Source organism: Apteryx mantelli, chromosome 3 (genome assembly GCF_036417845.1).
Source record: "Apteryx mantelli isolate bAptMan1 chromosome 3, bAptMan1.hap1, whole genome shotgun sequence".
Lineage (NCBI taxonomy): Eukaryota > Metazoa > Chordata > Aves > Apterygiformes > Apterygidae > Apteryx > Apteryx mantelli.
Window position 1 is genome coordinate 31,281,006 of NC_089980.1, and position 27,661 is coordinate 31,308,666.

The following is a 27,661-nucleotide window of genomic DNA, read 5'->3' on the forward strand; positions in this document are numbered from 1 at the left end:
ACATACAACTCTGCTTTGATGCAGATTCATTTCCACAAGCTGAAAATCCTACTGAAGCCAACAGGGCTACTCTCAGTGAACTAACTTGAACATTTAGTTCCACAGGTAAAGCCCCATCATTTTAATTTTGAGAGTAACTTGCCTTTTGTCAGCCGTAACCCCATTAGAAAGACAATCATGCTACTGTATATTTTTCCATCTTAGAACACAAAGGAAAATGGATTTGAAAAACTCAGAGAAATTCTTCCCAAATACTGTTCTGATTATTTAAGAATCGTTTTAATATCATCAGTCATTATTTTCCATAGATTGACATGGATGTGTATTTAACAACTGGACAAGAGAGCAGAGAAAGAAACTCATACAATAAAATGTGTATTAATAGCACCATCATGCCACAACCTGAGTGAACTGTGTGGAATATAACAGTGTCTACCTGAAGCTTTGTTTATATAATGTGTATGGGACACCCATTTGTCATGCATGACCTTAAAAAAAAAATCAAAAAACAGAAAGTACATGAAAGCTGTATCTTTTATTCATTTGTCTTTGCTACTTCAATGGGCAATTTCTTTACAATCCAGCTTTTTAGCTCTTCTATTTCAGTTCTGCTTAACTCATGATTAAGGTTTGGAAAAATGCGGAGTGACGTTGACACTCCCAGTGACTTTAACATCTTGTTGGTCTCTTCACCCCAAGAGCAAAGAACTAGTTCATCAGCTGTTCCATGACACTGAAATAATTCCGGAAGGACACCTTCTTTTCTGTTCAAAGCCTGGATGGAAAAGAAACACTGTCAGACAAATCATTGGAAATTTTCAAAGAACAGTTAGTTACATGGTGACTCTATAACAAAGCAATGACAATTTACATAGCATTTCATTTACTAATCTGCCTTTTAGTGGGCATATTGTACTGCCTGTACAAAAGCAAACAATGAAACATCACTGGGAAAAAAACCCTGCACTTCAAATTCTTCTAATGTGCTAACTCTGACAAATGGTAAGGTTTAAATTTAGGGCTATGTCCTTCTCCAAATAAAAAATAAAAAAAAATCATGACAGCAGATGGAGCCCATGAGTATTATAATTCACTACAAATTTTCAAAGAATAGTTACAGTTAGATGGAATCTCTGATAACTAATGACAACTTACACAGCATTTCATTTGTTAATCTGCCTTCTGCACTGACTTACTTTGAACAAAATAATTGTACTGTCTGTGCAAAAAGCAATGAAACATCATGTAGGGATAGTTTTAAAAACTCTTTTTCCTAATACTCTTCTTATCAATTTTCAGGAAATGTCTTATGTTTAGAATATTAATCAATTGCCCCAAATGAAGAAACATGCCAGATTTAATTTTAATCTTTTAGCTAAGCAGTATTTCTGTAAAGCCTACCACATACTCACCCGGTAAACAGCAGATTCTTTATTGAGAAAACTAGAAAGCGCAAAGACTCCTGCCACATCTCGATGAAACCTATATGCTAAATGCATTGCCATTCCGCCTCCCATCGAAAAGCCTCCTGGGATGCAACAAAATAAAAAAAGATTGGATTTTGCTATGTCTTTGTAATCCAGCATACATTTTGATTATTTTTATCTTCAGACTTTTTTCTTTTATACACAATGCACCCCAAAACCATCTTGAATAACATAAACGTTACAATGATCTTAAAACAAACTATGATTCAATTGAGAAGCTGGGTAGCTAAAGAACTGCTGAAGATTCATTCCTGGGAGAGAAAGAAAAAAATCAACCAAAAAAGCCATGACTGTATAATCTATTCATGTACAGTCCCTACCAAGTACTTGAACACTGTTGCTATATGTTCTCTGACAGTAATAAAACAAAATTCCACAAACAGAGAATTCTCCTTGTTCTTTATGCAACTTGTTTTTCCCTTAAGATAGTACCATTCATGCATGCAAGATCTGTGTAAACTGTTGTGCCTAAATAATGAACATTCATCACATTACACTACCACACTCAGGTTGAGGTCTTTTGGTTGTCGTTGCTCCTTAGGATAGGTAATAAATAGTAGAACATACCCCATCTGAGTTCTAACAGGGTCGCTGAATTAATGACTTGGTGTTCCATCCATCTCTTAAGCTACACTAATTCCTTAAATGAGATAATTCCTCAGGTATGATTTTTACATGACAGATGCTTATTCATTAGGTAAGAAATCCAGACCACAGTATTACTTTATAAGGATACAGCACATAGGCTATTATATTGGCTGCATCCAGATAATGATCAGCATGAGGAATAACTGGCCTGCTGAAATCTCTCCTAGCACAGAGATGAAAACCGAGAAAGGTTTTGACTGCAGCTCAACTCAGAACAGCATTAGCATACAGGGTAATGGTGATACAATTGCCTTGTGCCAGGTAGTTAACCAGCGTTAATTAGGTGTGAAATTCTGAGCACAGACCATCTTACACAAAAGACACCAATTACAGATTGAAGGAGAAATACAAAAATAATAGGTGAAAGACCAAACCAATTCAGCTTGGTATCTTTCTGAAGTGATTAAAACAAAGACTCCAAAATTCAGAATGGCTCTTCTGCAAGGATTATGTGAGCCCTCAGGGCTGACTCAGTTGTGCTAGACAGAAGCTTCACACAGCTGCTGAACAGAGGTCGGCCATGAAGCAGTGTGTATCCACCACTGAACCCAAGCTTAACACAAACTGCGTAACTTCGGTACTTGACTGGATCCTGGAATCACACAGTAAATCCCTAGGGCACGTAAATTCAGAAGCAGAGAATGCTGCACTTTGCATATATTAGTTTGGCCATGGTGAGGCTGTCCCTAATGAGGAATCCTCTCCAGCATGTTTAACTGCAGGTCCTGCCAGGTTTGAGGCCTTTTTAGCCCACACTCCTTGCTATGCTATGACTGGAAGATTTGGCTGGATTTGGGTAGTAAATTTTCCTGAAAACACTAGACTAATCCAGACTCGAAGAGCTTTCCTTCTTCCTCCCTCACAACAGTGTTTCTTGATTTTTGATCAATTTCTGATCAGAACTTATACTGTATTTCTGATTCCTCTTTCTACTTATTGTCACCTTGTAGTCTTAAGAGATGGATATGGCCAAATGCAGTAAACTGCAGATTCCTGAGTCACAGAACTTGAATCTTGGGGTGAAGGAACAAGAATATACAAGTTGGAAGACTGAAGTCTTTCCTTCCTTTGCTAACACAATCCTTAACTGAATTAGGAAAGCTGTGTCCTCAAACTAGGGGATACACCTTCGGTCCTGCAGCTATGTACCCGGGTCTGATAATACCCGGATATTTACCTTTGGTAAATAAAGCTGGGACCCGGTATTACCCTATGCATCAATCTTCACCTGTTTCAAGCCAAAAGCAGTATGTGTCGGTGCCCCATGGCAGCTCAGAAATACAGGCAGTTAAGGAAAAGCATAAATGAATGTGAAAGAATGAACTCAGAGCACAGCTTAGAAATTCTCACAGTCTGCATCACCTGAAATTTTGAAGAAATCTGCCTTCATAGAAATAAAAATAATGAAAATACTACTACAAGCCTTTCACCTGTATCAACATTTCCTACCAGACGTGCTCTCTGTCACATGCAGGTCAATTCTATAAAGCAAATAACACTGCTCAAGACTCACAAAGAAACCACAAAAAATTCAACAACACTGATCCTACATTCATGGAGAGAGAAAGAAATAGCCATCTGAGAAAGTACATAAAATACAACAGTTACCCAAGGTTCTTACATAAACAACAATGTGTCTTGTGCTCAAGTTTTCTTTATTCTCTCCTGTGGAATCTGATCATTTACTTCCATCACTTCCTTGTGACTATTCTGAATGATGCAGTCATCCCAAAGTCCCCCAAATAGCATTTACACTTATATATACTTACAAAGACCATTTTGCATTTGCTTACAAACAAATTCAGATATACTTTGTGCACATATAAAATGAAGCCTATTTAAAGTGTTTCAGAATACAGAAAAAAGTTTGCTTTGAAAACTCATTACTAGTTTGTAAATGATTTAATCTAAAATTTTGTACCCGTTTAGTCACAATCTGGCAACACTATCTGCAATTACTCACCAGCAGTCTTTGACAATGCAGTCACCTTCTGTTTAGAAGAATATTAGGTAATGGTTCTTTCATGTGGCTCATGCTACTATGAGAGAATGTAATACAAATGACTAGTTCTTTGAATTTGGTTTTCCAGGGGAAAACCTGCAGTTTATCACTTGATACCACAATAATCTCTCAGTATATATCATATAGTAAAGGCTTCACAGACAATAACTGGAATAAGCATGTATAGTTTGAGGCAAAATTTTTCAGTTACAAAAGATAGCATTTAAGTTTAAGTCTGGATTAGACATAACATATAAAACACATGTTCAATCAAATTTTTTTTTAAAAGAATTTAATATTCAGATTAAGGAAAAATAAGAGGAATGCACAGATATTACACAAAATAAATGTCGGAAGTGATACAACAGACAGGATGTAAGCAAAACAAAAGTACAGGTATGCTTATATACACCAATGATCTCGGCATAAAGAATATGTAAGCTTTACAGCACAGCTAAGCAGACTGTGTCATGACTGCTAATCAACATCAAAAATGACACTACAACATTTCAACCTTAGATGGGTACGTAGCCAGCCCTTTGCTAGAGACCAATGTATTCCTGAAGGGTACAAAAACCGTGCATGAAAGTTCAGAACTTGCAAATTGTTTTCACACACACAGTATCTGCTAGCATGCTTTTTTTTCCCATGTATTCTCCTTATACCTGTATCTAAGGAGATCCTAATGCTTAGAAACAGTTAAAAAAAAATGTTGGCTTTGTAATGCTCAGGAGCAGTGATTGAATTACAGTATTATTCCTTATGGACCCTGCTTCAGAAAAACATTTAACCATTTACATTAACTTTAGCTTTCCTGCCTTGCAAAGGATGTTTATGGACAGGCTAAAAGGTAAGCACATATAAAATATACTCAATTCAGCAAAGCACTTCTCTTTTAGCCTAAGAGAAACTTCATGCAAGACCCTTTGATAATGGGGGTAGTGAAGATGATAATGATACTACACAGACCATACACATTGAGGACTAGTGGGAAGAAAGCTGCTTGTAACTTGCTTTACTAGTTGAAAAGATCTGCTGCAATCACAGGATCCTCACTTTCAGAATAAAAAATCTGAATCAGAAGGGAATTCCCATGTGATATCTTACTAAAAACAAAACATTCTTTGCTGGAATATCATACATAAATATGTTAAGGTAACCCAGCCACACAGTGATGTGCGAGTTTCTCGTGTGTAATTTATTCCTGCTTGAAGAAGACAGAACATCACAGTTGTCATGTGTCAGTGATAAAAACAAAAGCTTCCTTCTCCAGCTTACAAATGGCCTTAGGAGCCTTAAAAAAATAAAAATGTTTGTATAAAACCTTAAGCTCATTTCCCCTACATATCTTGATTTCTATTAATTTGCTCCTAATTTATATCCATATGAAATGACAATCAGGTCCCTGATAATACTTCAACATTATTTTAAGTTCAGGAAACCAAATATTTACCTACTGTCAAACTTCAGCTTTATTCATCTCTTTGTATTTTGTCTAACAATGTTCGGGTTTGTATCTAAGAAAATGACTAACGTTATTATCTAAAACAAAGGCTTCTTTATTTAACTTCTCTCTCTCAGAAGTGTCCTGCCTATATGACAGAATGCTAACAACTCTCCCTTTCTCCTCCATGCTCCACGTAAGGGCTTGCAATGACCCACACCTGACTTCAGAATGCCCTTTAGGTTTTCATTCTTCTTCATTGAAAAAACACCTCTCTGACAAACATGCTTTCTACATTGCTGCTTGCTTCCTGAGTCATGCAAACCTGACTGTAAAATGCCTTAATCAATTTGCTGTAAATAATGATTACGGATTTACAAAACAATGAACCAGGTCACTTCTTAGGTCGTTCCAGTATATTTAAGTGATCAAAGCTATGTTTCACACTAGAAATCACACTGGCTGGAAACAATCTTAAGTATTAATCACATTTAGCACATGAATTCTGCAACCTGCATTGAATACAGATTTTATGCTACTTGCAGAGACAGAATTTTAGCTCTTCTCACACAGGTAAGAGCGTGAGAGCCAGGAGCTGCTTCACGACGGCACAGCTTTAAAAGGTGAAGTGGAGAAGCTAAGCCCCAGGCATTTAGGAGATAAGGATTCATATTTGGGAGTAGGGATGGGTTTTAGGGTGTTTCTTTTAAGCAATATTTTTTCCTTAGATTCTCCTTAGTAAGTGTTCTTCATCTTCCCTGCATTTCCTCAAATTCATCAGTACAGCTTTGGTAACAAAGTGGCAAGAGATGAATGTTATAGTGCCTGGGTATCTGTGCCAGCACAATGCAAGTAGAGAGACAATTACCCTCCCATTCCATGAGGCTGCACCAGCACAGTTAGAAACTGCCTTTGCCCTTTCTGTCACAATACATCAACTACTTTAATTTTCTTGCCATTCTCGCAGCATTTTTCATTCTTAATTTATCCCTTCTTTTTGATATTTCAACTTAAGAGTTATTTTTATCAGTTTTATTATTGTGATTTTTTCCCCTAAACTAAATTTCAGTTTACTTTCTGCTCTCCCTAGGGACTTTCTGTGATTTACCTTCTATTAATGGTAACAGCAAAACCTTGTTCTACACATCATCTGCAAATAAGCTGACTTTCTGTTTAGGCCTTCCTTTTTCATACATGAATGGAAGTATTAAATATATTATCAGTGCTCATATATGAGTATCAGAGAAGAGTACAAATGTAAGTTGAACAGCAAATTCCCTTCCCTACAGAATTCTCAGAACACTGCTCCTGTGTAAGTGCTGCAACATGTACTTTATCTCGAGTGAATTTCCTCAGAGCAACAATTTTGCCCTTTTAATCTATTTGCAAAACTTCATCAAACACTAACCTTACATCCTAGCAAAACTGAAATGAATGGTTTCAACCCCTGACAGTCTTTTTATTCTATTTGCTAGTCAGTAACTTCTTAGTGCCTTTACAAGAACAAAGAGAACTTCCATTGACTGGCTCAGACACTGCCTCTTCTTACATACTGGGAACATGAATAAATTTGCTGTCCAACTTTCTCATCAGCTGAAACACAACATTTAAAAATATATATTTAAGTGGCACAAGTTTTACTGTTTTGTTGTAAAAACAAGTACACAATATTTTCTAATGTATCATCTCACAGTACAAAACAGTTATGCTTTCTTTATTTTCAACTGATATGGGTGGTAATGGGGGACCCAACATGGGTACCTAAGGCATCATAATTTTTATCACTAAGCAGGAAAATAAAATCCATGAAGAGCATCAAATTAACTTTCATTCAGATATTACCCTATTCACAGCTATGGCTTTACTTACCTTTATGTTTTCTTGGTTTGTTTCTGAGGATGACAGCACAGTCCTGCTGCAACACTGCAGCATTTTTACAGTCATTTTTACAATCAGCTTAGTCTCTTAATACTGAGGATTATTTCTGAAATATCTACACGTGCTGATCCCTTCATTTGCATTTTTATGGCACTGTGCTCTCAGACATGAATACCTCTTCTCCTTATTCTTGGCACTTAACCTACACCAACAGGAATGAGAAAGACGCGTGACATCAGGAGATATTACTAAACAAAAAACTTTGTTCTCAGAATGTGAAGACCTGACTTAAGTTTACCTTTGAGGGCAGCAAAAAATAAAAGGAGGAGGGGGAAGGGCAGAGGGCACACAATAATCAACAAAAAGGGAAAGACAGGAAAAGACAACCACCACATTTGAGGTATAAGTGTGTCCTAACACAAAGCGTTGTGAAACAAAGTGACGAGTGGTGGAACCTATCCTCTGATTAAAGCTATTAGCCATTTGTAACTCCTACTGAATGATTAATGAATGAAACAGAAGCATCACTTGTTATGTTTTCTGCTTGCACATCAGGAAGTTAAAAGAAGAGTAGAGAACTGAAAGAAAACTAAATGACCAGTTCATGTGCAAACAAACAAGCAGAGAGAACATTCCTCTCAAAGTAGAAATGAAATGCAAATTTACATTGAAGCACTGAAAATTAGTAAATGTTTGCTGGTATTATGGGGAAGATGGACTAATAGTACTGGTTTGAGTCAAGCATTTCATAAGTATAATTTAGATAAACCACGAAGCCACATAATGGATGGTACAGAAAGAGAAACCTCATTTGAATTATACTTGCAGTGACAAATGGCAACATAAACCCCTGAATATGCCCTGTGAAAGCAAGACAGCAAGTCCTTCTAAACGAAAGACAACATTTTCCTAATAAATACAACAGTTACAAGATGATATAAGTGATAGCAAAAGGCTTAGAGGCCAAAGACATAAAAGTAACAAGATTTTAGGTGCAATTTGCCCAATTTTTTTTGATTTATTGTTGATTTTTCATCTTCCCATATTTACAGAACCTTCTTTCTCTGGGATGTCAAAGTCAAGATATTTCCTCCCCATCCCATTTTCACACATACTGAGAGAGATGAAAATGCTAATATTTACAAAAAGCACAGAACTTTCATGTTACTTCCACCATGGTTCAGTAGCTATGTAAGAAGTCCAGCAATAAACAAAAGTGGTTGTGTGTCTTGTGTTATTGTTGTAGTACAAGGGGTCAGGAATCAAGCATGTGTTTTCTGGCATACAGTCAAATCTACAGGACTGTTATTGAAAGCTTATTTTCCCTGGCTGCTTACACAAGTGACTACAGGTGGCAGAGACCAACATGCTTGGATCAGCATTTCTGTGCTATACAGAAAGTGACCTGTAAAAGTAGGAAAGAAGCACTAAATCAAGACCAAAAAAAGAGAATAACAAGACAGCCTTTCATTAAACTGCAGCTGACAAAAGTGAGCACTATTAGAATGCTTCAGATGTGAAGTGGCCATTTCTGTCAAGAGCTTCTGAATTATTCAAGGTTAAGATTGTTTAAATCTCTGATAATTCCAATGTAAGTGAAGTTATTTTATAGTATACTATCACTACAGAAGCAGTAAAAAAACCCACCAACCAAAAAACAACTCAGCTTTACACAGAAAAAGATATGACTCTCCCAGCTTTCAAAATGTGATTATTTGCTTGTTTAACTAATTTAGCAATGAATCCAGACCAATGAATCCTTATAAAGAAGGAATACAACCAGTTTTTAAGAAAATGTACTATCAAAGCTCCAAGCATCAGAATTTGACTGATTTCATCATTCTCTTTTATCTCCAAAGTCAATATAAACCTACTTACAGGCTTATTTGCAAGAAGTGCATTAGCCAGGAAGACCAGTAAGAGTAACTCTACAGGAATGTTTGGCAAGAAATTGACTTCCATTATCAAATTCTGAGGATGATATAATTATTTTTGAATAATTATATATTTAAGTCACAGTCTCTTTTCTTTCCCCTTTAAGGTTAGGGGAAAAAAACCTTAATGAAGCAGAAGGCAGCTCCCTTTGAAGGACTTCTGTTTTATTAGGAAAGCCACCCATGAGAACTATCAAGAAACAGGAATGGGTAGATGAGCTGTGTACTACTGTATGCTGGGGCGCAGAATTCATAGGGAAGTTTTAATGATGGACTTTGTTTACCTCCAGTGAATTAAAATATTTTGTTCTTTAAAGGTAGATTCATAGAGCAGCTCTTAAAAACGAACTTTCTCCAGTATTTTTTCTGATACAGAAAAGTGGTGGCATCACACAACCTAGACCTCCTCCACAAATTTAGAGTTCTGTTCTATAAACAGCCGCTTTTGCATTTCAGAGCTAATTATGCTACCGAAGCAAATAGCACAGGCTGCAGTGTCTCTTAGAACAGATGATCTTACTGTACCCACAGTCCTCAGCTGGGTGGAAAGTTTGAACGGAGAGAATCATCCCCCACCAGGTACTGGGCTTCTTATTTTCCAATGCTTGAGTGCCTACTCCTGCTTCCCCTTCCTTCCCGCTCACTCTCTTTTGCACAGTGCTCCCTCAGATCTTTACTTCCTATCCCACACCTCAGAGCTGTCAGCAGCTACCCACGTTCCTGCTTAACACCTAGCTTTCCTTCATCTAACAGTATCTGACACTCATCCTCAGTCTGTAATTTCTAGTCAAGTATTCCATATAAAACCATAACCTTCAATCTTGTTACCCTCATTTTGTTTTTTTCCACTCGTTAAAACTCCCACTCATTGCAAAACAGATAGTCCCACAATGCAGTTCTCCTTAACCCTTTACCAACCCATCTCATTCCCTGTAAATTCTCATTCATGCAACTGCCCTCTCAGCTTTTATGACTTATCCAAAAAGGCCTCCCGCTGTCCTTCACAGACTTCTAAGATTTCCAATCTCTTTTCTCAACTCTTTTGGTTCTTTTTTTCCACATTAAGATATGTACCTATTATGTAGACATGTACAATAAGACATGTATTCGGAATACTGATCGCCAACACTACTCAACATCACCAAATGCACTGGGGAAACATTCAGAGCACCACTCCACTGTGACTTCCTCTGCTGTAATTATCTTATTTTTCCCCTCGTCTCCAAAAGGCTGCCTCCTCCAGCTTTATTGTACCAGCATCCACAAATCCGCTGTCTGTTCCCTACCTGATTACCTCAATACTCTTCTTGTACCAGATAGATGTTCCGGACTTTTTAAAGAGAAATCTAACAAGATCTGACAGGATTTGCATTACCTCCAGCACACCAGTCTTCAACAAACTCAGAAAAATCCTAGGCCACCCATTTCTCCTCTTCCAGCGGACTTTACAGTTTGGTGCAGAAAGACTGCATAGATCTTAATAACCAAACCTCAACCTCATGTTACTTGTTCAGTCAAAAAAGTTATAAAGCTGTGAGGTGCCTTTACATAACTTCTTATTTTCTATACAAAACAATGCCAATAGAGGGGCAAGTATTTGCACAAAGTCCCATCTACAATAACTAAGAATGTCACATTATGCTGACTCAGATTGATATTAAAACCAATCTTTACACACAGAAACCTCACAGAATCTCTGAGCTTCATTCTCCATTGCATTTTATCCTGGTTAATCATCAAAACTAGTGCAGAGAAAGCACAAAGTCCTCATAGAAGAACACTTTGTTTTGTGTAGACATAGATGACACACAGATTTCCTCTAGCAGATTTCTCATGCATCCAGATCTTTTCTGTACTTTGGATGGAGCTAATTCAGTTGCCTAATTTTTGTTACATTAATATTAGATTCAACTGTGAGGATGCGATCTGTATACGCGTAGCACCTATCACAGAAGCAAAGAAACAGCACCCTTCTCAAGCAACCTGAAACTAAAGCTCTTAAGAGGGACAAAATAAGTATCACTATTCCCAGTTTACAGGTGAGGAATTTAGATACAGAGATCGATACTTCCAAATGATTCAGGGACTGAAACAACTGGTGTAAATCAATTCCCTTACTCTGTTTACAGTTTGTAAAGCAACTTCCACAGTCTGCAGTCTCACTACTTTTAATTTTGAAGGCTGCAGGGAAAAGACAAAAAAAAATAAAAAATCCTAGTAGCAGAGTGTATCTGTAAACAGAGTATCTCCCAGCTAATCCTACAGAAAGCACCTGCTCTTCTTCAGCTGTTTCCAAGCCAGCAGGTATAACACAGGCAAGTCACATCAAAGAGACTATGCTGACAGCCATCCAACACAATGCGTTCTGCAGACAGGGCAGTAAGCCAGAAAGGGAAAGTAAACAGAGGCCTTCAAAGACCAACATGGGGCTGGACCAAGAAAACACCCTGGCTGAATGGTAGTGGCTCCACCACTTAGGAGCTTGATGACATGACTCAGTTGGCCATAAATTCGAAAGTTCCCACATTAAAAGTTTTTTCCCCAAACCTGAAATACTTTGCGGTCTGGGAATGGGACAGGGAGCCAAGGACTCCTCTCTAACACAGGCTACTCCTTTGGCCTCAACCTCTGTGCCTCAATTTCCCGCTATTTATTTCACAGAAGTACTGTGAAAGTCGCTGGAAATTGTGAAAATTTAAGATGGATAGGAAGACAGATGCATATAAAATATGATGGCTAACAGGTCATTTATTACCAAGTGCTAATCTGTAGTGATGTTTAACACATATCGTTGTTTCTCCATGAATTAATTTATCCCAAAGTATTATAGCAGAAAGGAAAAGCCCATGATTACTTATATGCTACATATGCATTTTCAAAGATACAAATAGTTTTGGGCATGCACGCTTTCCCATCCTTCAAAAAGGCTAAAAGCAATCAGCAAAAAAACCACATTTTAAGTAAAACATGACTCATCATATATTTCAAAACACAATTACAAATGACCAGTTCACAACAAAAGCAATTTTAAACTACATTTTTGAGAATACTGCTTGCAGGTTGCCACATTCCCCACTGGACAAAGGTTTTAACAAGGATTCAATATTTTTGAGGATCAGTTGGTGAAGGGACTGCTCAACAGCTGCAGGAGTTGCTCATACTCTTTCAGGGTGGAATAAATTCAAAGCAGATGATCTCTGATTGATTAGAAACATCAAAATAAACAAACCAAAACGTCCTTCTCACCTACTAGTATCCTATTCTTTGCGATGCCATTTTTAATCTCATCATTGATCAAGTCTGTAAGTCCACGGCACATAGAATCAATGGTTTCAATGTGTTCTGGACAGTCATTGGAGATCTTGTATCTGTCAAACCACACAGTGGAAAGGGCTCCTTTCATAGGTGTATACGGCCTGGGGTGATAGAAGGAAAAAACCCAAATGATTAACCAAGCATAAGATCAAAAGCCTTTGGCATGACTACGATAAATAAACACAATGCAGTAACTGTCCAGTCAAGGAGAGACCGACCTCCATCAATTCTCATTCAATTCACCTCCAACCACGTTTTCTTGCTTTCCAAAGATTGTCCTTCAAGAATGGGAACAGCATTTGGAAGCTAGATAAAATGCAAGTTTCAGTCAGTTCAGTCACTTCAACATCTAAACATTTTAAATCCCAACCCTGCCAAGAGATTCTTAATCCTAAACAAAAGTCAGGGTTGAAATTCACCTGGTAATAGGGCAAACTGAAGTAACTGCTAAATAAGGCTTTCCAGGAGCTAGCTCCAGGGGATTTAGTTGTCTTATTCTTGTTGAAACAGACAGGAATTGCGTATTGTGAACCTCTGAGTATTTATAAAATGTCTGCCTTCTGTCAATCTTTTCTTTTTCTTTTTTTTAATAAATACAGCAATCCTCACCTTAATGAGGCGTGTATCTCAAAAATAGCTGAAAGAAATGCTATGTGCTTATTAGGTTGGCACACAGACACTAAATTAGAGATATAACGATACTTTTTTCCCCACAATACTGTGTTGTCAGATTAGTATCTTAAGTGCCTTAATATGCTGCCCAAACCTCAAATAAACAAAGAAACTACAATTCAAAGCAGCTTTTTTTTAAAAAAATAAAGAAGATGAATAGAGCCCTGAAATCCTAAGAAAGGTGATCTAACTGCCTTGCAATGGTTACACAATTCAATACCAAATGTATTGCTTTGAGATCAATGCTTCCTCTCAAAACCCAGCTTCCTAAAATCCTTAATTGCTCTTTTTAATCATGGGGCACATTTTTCATTTTTACTTAAGCTCAGATGAGTTCAGATCAGATTACAATCGTTGCCTACAAAGAGACAGCCTTTGATAAATTTGTCTGGATGGGAACCCAGTGAAAAATGCAAACACTGACTTCTGTTCTCTCTCTGAATTTTTTCACTACTAGAATTAAACAAAAATGCAGCTAAAAAATAAGATTAATAATTCTTATTAAAATAAGAAAGCCACTATTGCAATTACTCTAAATGAAGTACCAAATTCTGCCTTTATTGATACCAGAGAGGTTTCACATATGTAAAGCTCTATTTCTAAACTAGAAATACTGCCATTACTAGGAGGGTACAATAGGCAGTATACTATTTGCATTTACTCACACAAGTTGAAAATGACAGAACACAGATTTTCTTCTGCTAGGTGCTATGAATGTGAAATAAATATGGCCCATGACTTAGAAGCTGATAAACCAAGTATAAACAAAGAGACAACAAATGGCAACAGAAAGATACACAGATGAATTACACTTTTCCATCTATTTGGGCACTGTTTCAGGAAAGAGTATGTAAAACCAAAACAATCTACTATTACTCAAAACAGCATATAAGTATGCGGTCAACTTAAGGTACACAATGCACTACCATTTTCCCTCATTTGCTTAATTCAAAACTAACATGTACTTAAGCAGCAGAATTAAGAGTAACACTTTTTTTTTTCCAAATTAGCCTTTACTTGTCTATTAAAAGATAACTACTAAATTAAAGGAAATTCAGTGGCAATATTTCATACACCCAACAGGCTGAAGCTAAGTTTAAGAAAACATTATAAAAATTTTTTTTCCCCCTCTCTTTAGTGCTACCAATCTCTCCAGGATTCTTCCTAAATGAAATGATCAACACCTAATGAACAAGATTACGAATCTCTAATACACAAAAGTTTTTCAATTTGTAAAAGGAGACATTCCAGGCAAAAAATCCCAACAACGGTGGAACCAATGGAGTCTCTAGAAATCACTTGGGTGATAGAATGTACAACAGACTAAGCACTTAGAAACTAAAACTTTTAATTAAATGTTATTTGTCTTTCTCAAATACCTTTACATCAATCTCCCTGTAAAAATACTTAGCAGCCAGAATGCTTTATTTTCTAGTAACAATAGAGTAATGTACGTTCATTTGAGAAAAGATACATGGGCTTTCAGTATTATTACAGCAGGTTGACCCAGTATTTCCATGGACTGAAGACCCACATTTGTGTGAAATGAACACAAGACATTAAAGAAATATTAAAACAGATTTCCTCACAACAGAATGATAGAACTAAAATGTACAATTCAGAATAAGGACAAAATCCCTGATGAGATTGTAATACTTCATTAGATGTCAAAAATCAGGACTTATACCTGCTGTCTTTGCAAATTCTCCAGTGAGACAGATGAAACACTAATGTGTTTTAAGCTCAAAGAAAAAGACCCTCAAGCAAATAGACAAGATGCTTTCAGCTGTCTCAAAAACATCCTTGCAACCACATTTGATTTCTCAGAAATGCATTAAAAATAACTTTTACATAAAGTTGAGAAATAAGATTCTTTTAATGGTTCACCCAACTGGCACATCTGTTTTAGTCATTCACCTTGTTCCTTAAATAAATCCCTTTATTAGCTGGCATACTACAACTCAGACATTACCATGGTAAACAAATATGTTTGGCATGGAATCATCTGTACAATTCCAAGAATACAGCACAAAATTTTTTCATACAATTAAACCACAAAAGAAAAAAAAATCCCTATGTTACAATGACATGAAGGGCTGGGCTGAAATGCACAAAAGCAAAGGAACACAGAGTGGAGTGAAAACTCCTTTCAGTAAGCTTAGCATGGTCAGTTAAGGCCAGTGTCAGACCAAATTGTCTGCCTTAAGTTTGGATTTCTTGCTTTCCTAAGTTAAAAAAAATAAAAGTCTAACGATAGTCCCAATGAATTTTTTGTGTGGTTCACTTCCCTTATTCTTTTTTTTAATGGTGGTTCCATGTCTAAAACCTGTGCTTTTGAAACTCTGAATAGAAATATATAGCCAAACCAAAAAGGGGAAGGAGGGGGTTTTTTTTGTTTGTTTGTTTTTTAAGCCTCTAGCACATGAAAGACTCAAACTCATACAAGAGAACAAGAATCCTCCCTCCAGGTATATCACCTTCCAAACTTGCATTCACTTTTAAGATATGTGAAATGCAACTTCCTGCAAGTTGAACTAACTCTAAACATGTAAAAATAAAGAGAAAAGAAGGGAGGGTAGGAGTCACAGCTAATACCTAACATCATGGAGAAACTCCAGGCGCCCTAATGGATAGAACCTTTAAAAAGCTTCCCAACATCCTCAACATCACTCCAGATAATTTTTTCTGATTACTTTATAGATCTTGTTTTTTAAGGGTGTGTATTGATCTGTAATAGTTTCCTCATACAAATACTTCTTCAAGGACTGAGCATATGAGGCCACAGTCTCAGAAAGATCCAACAGAGCTCAATACCTGAATGTCTTAAAAAATAACATATCATGTAAAATCTTTGTAAGCATGTGTCATCCCTTCCATCTTTCACACTTGTATTCAAATACAAAAGGCAATTTTCTCTGTAGATTTCACAGCAACGTTCCAAAGTATGACATAGCATTCACATTTTAACAGAATAAAGACAGGTTAGCCCCTGCTAATAAAAGTAGTTATATACTAGCACCAAAAATATACTGAAAGCATGGCAGCAATGCCAACATCTTTTTCCACCTTCCTGAAGCATGGATTATACACTCTAGACCTTCTTATACATGTTTAGAATTGTGCTAAACAGTTTGAAATGACCTTAAGCTAACATAAGTGGAGAGCATCTGAATGATGCCATGTAAGGTTCAAATTCAGATCTAAAAAACATGCAAAATTCCATTTCTAAAATGATTTTATTAGTATAGCAATTCATTTAAAACTACAGGTGTTTTGTTGGTTAGCCAATAAATCACTGTCCCTTTCCAACATTTAACTTGAAAGAAGACCTCAAAAGATGGGCCAGTAATAATAGCTGCTTTAAAAAAGAAACATCAGAGTAGCAGACAGTACTTTGATACATAGCAAATATTCTTCCCCCACTCTTCCTCCTGGTACACAAGTTATATCACTGCCTTTACACTCAGCACTATAATCACTCTGCTGATAAAGTTGAATAAAACCCAGCCCAGGTGCTGGCTTACAGCTTTCTTGGAGTTCCAGTGAGATCTTCTTGAGATGTCAGATAGAACGAAGAATTTGCAGTGAAGCCAGACTTCAGGATTTAAATAGAGAAAGATACTTCCAAATTTGTGAAATCCTCGCTTTTGCTTCCTTCCCATATCCATCTCCTTTCAAATAAAAGGCATAAAGTTAAATAAGACATTCTAATGTTGCCTTTTGCAGGTCTGTGCATCCCTTTGAGAAAATCTACAATGTACACTGCCAGAAGATGACTCAAGCTCTAGAATCAAGTCTTGACTGTATTAAAGCTGATGGCAGTTTTTCCGAAGAAAGCAAATTTACTCACTAGTCTCAAATTCTATGCTATCATAATCTCATTGCCGACACTAGTCCATCATAACAGAAAAGCTGGTCCATAATTCTGCTTTTCAATTCCCATCATCTACTTGAAACAGAAAGTGAATTTGAAAAAATAAAGAAGGGGGAGAGAATTCACCTTTTCAAATCAGAAGCATAATTCAAAATTCTATAGTCCAAAGTATATCTTACACTAAAACTGAGGTTCAACACAGGTTAACTATGCAGCTTTGCAGTACGGTAACACACAGACAGTATAAGATCTATCAGAAATTCAAAGAAGTTAAACTTGAAAGTATACTTAAAAAAACAAAAGGAAGGGAATAGTCATTTCTGTGAGGAGTAATTGCAGCTGTTCCATACTGGGCCTGTTCATTCAGCCACATCAGTTTAAACATAAATGATTTCAGTGAAGTTGTTCTGGATTCATACCACCTGAAATGAGACCTAATGGAACCAATACAGAATAGTCACTTGAAGAAATAATACGTCTATGGCTTTTGTTACCTGGGAGAATTCTTATTCATCTCAAGATAAAGGAAGCTGTGATAAAAGCGGAATTTGACCTACTGAGCTTTATGTCAGGGTTTGTTTCTGGTTTTGTTTTTTGTTTCTTTGGAGGGGGGAGGTCAGTTATAGGGATTGTTTTATTAAGCAGAGAAACAGCAATAATGCTATGGTTGTGTGGACTGCAAATGACCTTTTCCACACACTGCCAAGTTCTTAGCAACCAGCTATTAGTGGCTGCTTCATAAATTCAGTGAAAGAAAACAGCAAGTAGCAAACCAGGGGTCAAATTGAATTAGTATTCCATTACGGGGTCTGAAAGGCACTCTGGGATTCAGAGTGGTATCTTTTACAAGCTGGTGACAAACAGCGTTGAGGATGGATGAACTACACTGGCTAAGCACAGCAAAACTGAAAATTCAGACACTTCCAACCCACACACAACAGAAGAATGTAAAGCATGGGCACGGGATGAAACATAACTCAGAACCCCACAACTGCTTGCTGGAGGGGCCATACAAAAAATACTGTTTCCAATTCTGCATTAAAAAGTGGCTGAGAGGAAGGATATCTAAGAGTGGGATGTAGTTAAAGGGATTAGTAGTCCAAGATCATTGCCATTATATTCTAACTTGTCTCCCCCAAGCATGTCTTAGCAAATGTCAAGCATCTCTGCCACATGCTTAGTGCATTCTGCATGATATTTAGTATATAATGTAAGCATTACATGTTTGCTTGAATATATACATTCCTTACTTAGAGCAAGAAAAGAAATAAAAAAGAAAATAGAAAGTTCCTCCAAACATGCTTTCACCATTTTTATGCAGAATATGGTATATTTCTACTAGCAGGAGTAGACTAAAGAACAACCCCATTATACCAACTAAACCCCTTTCCATTTATCCCTCAAAATTCCTCTTCTAAAAAGCCTTCTTTGTGTTAAATTTATGAATGAGGTTAGGGCTCACAAAAGTGAAGGATTAATAACATTTGCTTGAGCCAAACATAGTATGATAGGCACTATGCACGCTCCCCTACACAGCTCTCCCAATCCATCTCAAGTCTGACCTGCAGTACCCCTGCTGCTTTTCCAATTCTGGGCCTCTCATGAGTAGAAACTGCCAATGCAGCTGAACGGTGCCAAACTGTCTGGTGGTTTTGTGATATGGCCAAATGGGGACTACAATGAGATAAAACTCATTTCCACCCAGGAGCAAAGCAACGATGTGAACTTAGATGAAAGGATAGAGTACCAGTGCACATAATGCTGAACAGTCCTTACCAGCCATATATACTATAGACTATGAAAAGTTAGAATATACTGAAAAAATAGGCAACCAACTCTGCAGCGAGACCGACTGGCCATAGAAAGGTATGTTGAGTGAAAGTCAAAAAGATCCACAAAATAGCCCAAGTAGTATTTTTAGCTTACTTTCTGACTTGCAGAAGAGAAAGACTATCAGAATGGAATGCTAGACAATGCAAAGGATCTTTGACCTAGATTTTTAAGGGAATTATAAAAGGTAAGGTATACTTATTAAAACAAGCCTAAATGTTTTTACTTTACCACGTTAGCTCCTGCAATGCCAATTTAAACTATCACTTTCTATTAAAAAAGTCTATATTGGGTGGTATTCAGTTCTGATTTAGAAACTCAATAGAAACCGAACGCTTAAGACACAGTTGTAGCAGCTGAAACAGTATTTAAAGCTGTAGCCATCCTGACCCAAATAAAAGAAAAAAAAGGAAATCCTTTTTTTCAAAACTGTTACTGTAGACGTGGCTTTAAGGATTGCATCAGCTACTAGCACAACAATTTGAATTTCTCCTTTTTAATTAGAACATACATATTAAAATTACGAGGGGGAGGAAATACAAGTTTAGTTGTATTTATCAACTTAAATCTATGTACAGTATCATTGATCTTGAAAGAAAACTAGGTAAACTTAAAAGAACAACCTGTTAGAATAAAACAACTTCTCTGCTTATTTTCCGTATCCCAGTTGCCAGAGAAAGAACAAATCCTCTCTGAGAAGAGAAATCTAAAAATTTAAGTTTTCAAAGAAACTCACTTGGGCGAGATTTGGCCCCAACTGCATCATGTTGAGACTTCATAAATTTCTCCCTTTTCTATTCAAGCATCCTTCTTATCATAAAAATTTTACTTAGTGTCATTGACCATATTAAAAAAAAAGTGTAATTTCTAACTGCGTTGTGTTATTTCTAGTGAGAAAACAGGCAAACTTGAGACTCTTAGGGCTCTGGAAACACTTAAAAGGGAGCATGACAATATGCTGCAAATACTTTACCTGTTCAGGGACAGCTGGTGTTCATTCTCTACACAGACCCTGCACATTACAAAAGTGATTAAAATTTTTTTTCTTTTTTTAAAGAATTGTCTGTAACATTTAAGAGAGACCTATAGAGAACAGTCCAAACCAATTTAATTCAGTAATATTCTATTGCTTTTACTCATATAATGAAAGTGTTCTCTCTAGTACTTGCTGAAATCAGTACTAGCCAAGCAGAAAACATGTTTTAGAATTCTTCTAGATACATGTTGGACTGATTTTCCCAAATAATTCTCAAATGTATTGACTTTTGAATCAAATCATATTGTTACAGTAAATGAAAAATACGTATATTTCAGTGCCTGGAATAAAATTTAGAAAACAAAACCCAAACACAAAATCCACCCAGCCAGCACAAAGAACAGAAATGTTTATGTTTTGTTGAAAAATATAAATTCCAGTGCTTTTCAGAACTCTTATTAGTAGAGTCAGTGAAAGTATAAGGCCACTCAACTGCGTAAGGCCAATCAAACTACCAGCAGAATCATATCAGTCAAACCTGTGAAGAGCTATAATTCCTGACCTGCAGTTTATCCTGCAAAAGCCTCTAGTTTTGCAGCTGTATCATCAAATTTGCTTTTACTGGCATAACTACTTTTACTGAGAGTGTTTAACGTGTATGTGGTAAGCTATGCTGGAAAAGACAGGAGTTTGTAGAGTATGAGCTACATCTATATTAGCAGCATTTTGCCAGAAGAGCACATAAGCCAAGCAATTCGAGTATGGCCTTGTCCAGCTTCAAGCTTTTCTTTGATTTCATCATCAACGTCAAAACCTCCTGGCAAGCTCTGCACTCTGCTCCCATAGTTGACAACACAGTGGCAGGTTGTGCCATCTACAGAGAACCTCACTCGTGAGTGCAGCTTTTCACTGGCATATCCCTCTGTATCCCCATGATCAAAGACTGGATCAGAACCTTCTTGAGCATATCTGCACACCCACAACTCTCTACCCACAGGTCCCATTTTTGAGGACGCTGAATTCCTCTGTTGGTGCAAGAAGCATGTGGGATTCTTGAAAAAAAAAATCAGACCGTGTATTCAAGTATCTAATTATTATTTTAATGCTATTCAAGTTTGGATGTTCTAGGCCTTGTTTTTCTTTTCTGACAAAGAAAGGAGAGAAACCATTACAAACATTTCAAAGAGCACAGTATGTTTTGGGCTTGAATACCAAAATAACACTGGTCGCAGAGGTTTCTGCTATTTATATGTCAACCAATAATACCTATCATCACAGACTTTGCTTCTGCATTGCTGCAAACAATGACAAACATTATTGTACTTCACAGCATCTGTTTTATTTCACTATGTCAGCTATTGTCACTTGTCAGCAAGAGGGCTGTACACTAATATTCCTAAGTGTACTTCCCATTGCCAGTCAAAGACAATGTAGGTATTTTTTATTCTTCCAATGCTCAGCTTTTCACCGAGCCTTGCTAAAAGCCACTTGTGAATTAAATCATGCATGACCTCAATTTGCTCTCGAAAAGAACGATAACAACCTCCACTTAAAGAAAGCGGGAATGTCAACTGTTTATTCACACCTTTTAATTGCAACAGTATGGTGCTTCACATTTGTTTACTGAAGAACTGAAATCCACAGCCTTAAGTTAAAAACAAATTTCCCACAACCACCACCTGTTTTACTCAGAAGATCTTGCTGGTTAATCATCTACACATAGTTTATATCTATAATAATCTAAAAAAGCAAACAAACAAACAAAAAAAACCCAACAAGAAAACAAGAAAAGGCCAAGCAAACGAGAATGGACCCCAGAAGTCCAGTGTAATGGAAAAGTGAAGCACTAGCCTAGCAGATGCTATTTGAGGTGCTTTGGCTGCTAATAACATGTTAAGAAAGATCGTTCCAAAGGGAAGCAAAACTTTCTACATTTCTCCAGTATCTACTTCTGATAGGCAAGAAATGGGGCCCTGCAGATCTGTGATGTGCTACTGATAATTCTAGCCATTGCTTTAGCCCATCATCAATGAAGTAAGGAGCATGTTATTTACAGAAAAATCACATTCACTGCTTACTAACCCAACACAACTTCTTCAAAGACTTCTACTCATAGGCATGATTTTTCTGCAACACAGTGAGTACATTCACACTGCAATCTCTCAACTGCTTTTCCTGCTTAAGTAGATCATAAAAATACAGAGTCAAGGAAAGTTTTTTTCACATATAAGTGACTGCCAGACAAAATCTGCTATTACACTTGTTTATACCCTCCAAGAATTTTTTTTCTGACTTTCAAACCTCTGTACCTCTAAAGTCTATGTAGAATGCCACCACTTCCTTTTCTTTTCAGCCCTATTCTTACATTCATACTTAGGCACAAATTCAGAAGGAAACTAAAGTCCTACTACCTTTAAAAGAAACCTTTTCCTAACGTGGAACCACAGACACCTCAAAAAATTACCTGTTATTAAGAAAAATTAAACATCTATGAAATATAAGGCCGTGTCTTTAGATAGCCATATTTGGAGGTAGGTGTCCAAATTTTGCCTTTGTGTGATTTGACCTCATACACTTTCAAATTCCCAGGGGTAAATATTTTTATCTCTATTTCCAGTATACCATTGAACAGACAGTGTCACTTAATAACGAGATCTGTGCCTACAGCCTCCTGGGATGAGAATGTCGAGCTTAAGTTTCTTTGGAACAGCTGGGTCAGGATTCAAACTAAAAGAAAAAGAAATGTGTAATTTTAATTCCCAGTCCTTTCTCCAACAGTTGAAGACCTTTCTTGTGGTTCACATCCTCCCTGTCACAAAGACTGACCACCTATCAGAACTGAAGCCTGGCATTAAATACAACAAAATATTTAATTGGTTAATTTATAGAAGTTATTACAGATGAAATGGTGATCCAGAATATGGCTTTATAATACTGTTACAACACACCTAGGCATATTTTCTTCTATTTACAATAAGCAGATGGAGAGAGTGTATGAGGACAATCTTTGAATGTGAATTAGAAACTGTGACTTATAGGAAATCTTATCCACTTAGAATCATAGTCCTGGGCAGCAAAGCACTGCTGAGCTCCAGTTTTGCCAAAAAGCGTATACACTGAGAAAGAACAAGGAAGTGTCATGATGATCTACGCCAATATTCACATGTGTATTTTACAGTACTGGAAAAAAGTAACATAATCTTACTGCTAAAATATAGTAAACAATACCTGGCAGGAGCTGTGGGGTAAATTACTTTTATATGTTGGAAAGCCATGTCTTGATTCAAAATTTGTTTTATCCATGTTCTTGCTCCTTGGCCAGTATCACCTGCATCACACAGAAGAGTACAGCAAGAGTTATTCTGTGCATTTAGAAGGAAGACTTTAAAATGTCAAAGATATTTATACTAGACTGACTTTATTTATAAACCACAAAGTTAATCCTGCAAAACACTAAAATAAATCCTCTCAAGAATAACCTCAATTCCCTTTCCAATGAAGATGCACTCAAAGCTTCCCAGGAACAGACTCCTTAAGATGCTCCACAGTGTAAGTTTAATTAATACTTTACTACATCAAATGGCTGAAGTACCTCCTAATCAAGCACAAAGCCTCACCTCTTGCAACTTACCTTATTTGCTCATAACAGTGATAAAAAATAGGGGAGAATACTTCAAAAGCGAGTTAAAAAAATGCTGCTCCTCTTAAGATAATTACTTTTTACTACAGCACTTTATATTAACTGACCTCAAAATTCAGTCAAGAGCAATAAGAAGAATCTTCACATTTAATTATGCTATTATTATACATGGGCTTCAAGCAAAGTATCATTCAAACACCCCAAAGTTCTTGTAAAAGCATTCAAGACGTATTTGGATTCAAGTATCTAGCAGCCTCCTCAAAAACCTTAATTCTTTAAAATTACGCTTGGAAACTAGTTGAGATCTGACTGGGAATGTATTTTTTTCTGTCCTATCAACTCAGCCTGTAGCCAAAAATCCTACCAACTTCAGTGCTATGGACAGATATATAGAATGACTTCTTATGCAGATGCTTATAGATAAACATACATACATGCATCAGACATTTGTCTAACCCTTTGAGCTTGTCTTTGCTTCACTGGTACCTTCAAATATAACTTCACAGTCATCTGTCCAACCACCATCCACACAGAAGTCCCTTGTAAGAGTTAAACAGTGCTGTAGGATTAAGTAAGCTGGACCATCAAGGAATACAGTTTATCACAGGCAGCAGTACAATCTGCAGAGATGTTCAACCTACAGATTCCACAGGGATTCAGCAAACTGGAATTTTACTACTACCACTTGTGCTATAGGACTTTAGTTTTGTTCAAAGTCAAGGCTCCGTTATATTCTCAACTCAAACTGCCTATTTGAGTTAATAGTCTTCAATATTATTGTATCTCAAATTGGTCATTTTGACTTAAGAATTCACTTTATTCTAATAAATTGGCCATACCACAAGTCATGTTACTGTCCTAACCCAGGCTTACTGTCATATTACCTGGGTTAATCTGAACAAAGACACATAAACATATTAATTTATTGTTAGAGTGATGGTAATTCCTCAACCAGAGGAGGCTTTTTCTTGCTTTAGTATTCAAAGAAAATTCAGATGTTTTATTTACATGTACAATTAATTAATGCGTCTTCAGAATAACAAACAAAAAGCAAAAGGGATGCAAAATCAGCATATTTTTCCTTTTGAGCACAGATGGCATAACCATGAAGTTCTCTGTTTGACCTAAATACTTCAAGTGACAAATAAGCAATAGGGTCCCAAAACTGGCATGCTTCTTATTCTGTGCTATGTTAGACAGTTAAACCAAAGTTAAAGATGTAATTGTATGCTTCAGAACACGTTTTGGCCACATTCCTACATACACTTTGCTTAAGTAGTAACATGGTCTGAAATCAAAATGTATCTCTGATTCTTAGCAAACACCGTTGAAATGCATGGATCAGGGTTGCTGTCAACTAATATATTAACAACATATCTTAAGGAGGCTTGAATATACATTTTTCTCTATACGATCCTTTTTTTTGACTAGAAAGCAAAAGTCTAGGCCTTGCAAATACTTGCACAGGTCTGGCCCTTCAGTAGGTCAACTCTCTAAATGTTTGTGGGATGAAGACTCGAGTCTTTACAAACTCCTTATGTTTCAGGAGACATTGGGGAGGGGGTATTCCAATATTTCTTAAGCTTTACCAATATCAGCAGAAGCACCTACGGTTCATGAACCTACTTTGTCAATGAACAATTTACAGAACGCTCATTAAGTATGAGAAAATGTGACTTTGATCTCCCGTGTGCCAAGTGTCCCCTTGGAACAAATGCTTTACAATCCCTGCCCATACGTGCATGCATAGATAATGAATTCCTATTTGGTAAGTACAGAATTTGGAAGAGAGGAGACAGTGACACCAAACAAAACTCAAATGCCTTCAGAAAGGCTTGCCTTTCAGTCTGTTCTTAGATTTTAGCATTCTCTGTTCTTCTGAATGATACTAAAAAAGGCAAACAAAGCACAGTCAATTCTATATTGAGTCTGCGTCCAAACCTGAAATAAACTGATAGCAGCACTGTTGCCTTTTTTTCTTCTCAAGTAAAATATGAACTTTAATGTTCCTTTCAAATATTAGTTGAATTTCCAAATTTTCTTTCTGTATTTTCCATGCATACATGCAAAGCTGTAAACTAGTCTATAAAATTATTATAGATTTAAGGCTTGACTTAGGACCATTTGCCTTCCTTGCTGAGCTACCACATGGAGCCTTTATCTAAAACTAGATGTACAGCACTGAGAATTCTCTATTATTTTCCTATTCCATTTTGCATTTACATTCTCCACTTGTTATAATTTATCTGAGGCAAGCATAATGAACTAAATGGATTCATGCCATTTGACTGCCACTTTCCATCACAACTAGTGTGTAGAAGGTACCAATTCAGTTTTATACGCCAGGCCACAGCAGCAGAACTGTGGCTACTTCTGCTTTAAATTCTATTTTGTGGAATTGCTAAACAAAACCAAATAAAAGCACCCTCCTACTTCACCACTGCAAATACTGAGTAAAATCGTATCAAAAATGAAAAATTGTAGAGTACTTAAACCACATGTGGAATCAACCTCTAACCATAATCTTCCCTCACTCCTCCAACTTGAGAGAAAATTATTTCCTCAAGCATTAAAGCATTAGCATTAACTCAACACATCTCATCAATTCTCCTTCATTTTTATTCTCTTCTAACTTATAAAACTGCGGAAAATCAAAGTTAAACTAGATTACCAAAATTAAATTATTTTAATAACCACATATTTATTTGTTAAATAGAAGCATCGGCTACAAATATAACTAAGAGAAAATACCAAAGGAGTGAAGCACATCAACATATGCATATACACAGCTAAACAGAACAGATTTCCAAGGCCCGGATCTAATAAAGACCTATGTGGGGTCTCAGTTTATTTGTTTGGTTTTGTTGTTGTTGTTGTTTTTTAAGGTCAGATAGACTTTGTTGTTTATCTGGTTAAAAATAACCTCTAAGGAAAAAAATCCCCCTCTCCCCTCAGACTGCTCACTGATGCGATTAACTACCTTTTGCATATGGTGACCATAAAACTTGGACAAGAGCTGGGATCTTTTAAAACTGTTACCTAATACAAAGAAGACAGTCTTAATACTTTTTTTTTTTCTTCAAGAAAATAGTAATCACAATCTGATTCTAGAAATTCTGACTTAAACCTGCCATTTTATGTATGGAAATCATCCTCTGCATGTGACTACCCTTAAAAAAAAGCTGAATTAAAAGGTAATGTTTCGGGACACGTTAGTTCTCCTGGCGAAGAAGTTCAGCTGGTGCAAGATATCATCTTCAAAACACACTCAACTGACCAACTTCACGCACAGAAAGAGCCCGAACACTAACGTCAACCTACACACACACCACTTTGCCCACACTGGATTTCCGCCCCCCCCCCCTTTTTTTTTCTTGAAAAGGCCAGGGCGCACAGAGACAGGCACAAACTGCCCTCAGGGCCGCGCCGCGGGGGTCCCGGTGCAGCGCGCCGCGCCTCGGCCGGTTCGGACCAGTCTGGACCGGATCGCGGCGGCCTGAGGGAGCTGCGCCGGCCGCCGCCGGGGGGGTCACCCCAGCGCCCCGCCACCGTGCCGAGGCGAGGCGGCCCTCGTCACCTCCGCCCCGCTGTCGGGAGGGCAGCAGCCCCGGGGGGGAGGCGGCGGCGGCCAAGCCCCTTCCCGACACCTCCGCCCCGGCCCGCCCCCCGCTCCCGCGGCAGCAGGGAAGGAAGCGCGGCAGCGCGCACCTGAGCCGTGCAGAAAGACGACGGAGGCGGTGTGGCGGCCCGCGGGGGCCACCACGCTCCTCTGCAGAGCCGCGGGCGCCGCCATGCCCGCCGCTCTCCTCCGCTCCGCCCCGCCGCGGCCCACGGCGCCGGCGCGGCGCAGAGCAGAGGCGGCCCCGCCGCTCGCCGCGCTCCAGCGCCCTGCCGCCGCCGCGGGGCCGGGAAGGGGAGGCCTCGCTCCGGCGCCGCCGCGGGGCCGGGAAGAGGAGGCCTC

The 27,661-nt window shown here is 37.6% G+C and overlaps 1 protein-coding gene across 1 annotated transcript; it reads right to left on the reverse strand.

The window, feature by feature from the left end:
- Positions 1 to 516: 516 nt before the first annotated feature.
- Positions 517 to 27,538, reverse strand: LYPLAL1 (lysophospholipase like 1). The gene is made up of 5 exons (XM_067293053.1): positions 27,409 to 27,538; positions 23,289 to 23,388; positions 12,640 to 12,809; positions 1,413 to 1,528; positions 517 to 775 (listed from the first exon to the last, which is right to left on the reverse strand). Exons 1-5 carry the CDS (start codon positions 27,491 to 27,493, stop codon positions 536 to 538), a joined length of 711 nt encoding a protein of 236 aa, XP_067149154.1. The 5' UTR covers positions 27,494 to 27,538; the 3' UTR covers positions 517 to 535.
- Between the last annotated feature and the right edge of the window lie 123 nt (positions 27,539 to 27,661).

Coding starts and splice junctions, on each gene's coding strand:
- LYPLAL1 (XM_067293053.1), bottom strand. CDS start 27,493: ATGGCGGCGCCCGCGGCTCTGCAGAGGAGCGTGGTGGCCCCCGCGGGC. Junction 23,389..27,408: donor CGTCTTTCTGCACGGCTCAG/GTGCGCGCTGCC, acceptor TGTGTGATGCAG/GTGATACTGGCCAAGGAGCA. Junction 1,529..12,639: donor AAAGAATAGGATACTAGTAG/GTGAGAAGGACG, acceptor GTTGCATCCCAG/GAGGCTTTTCGATGGGAGGC.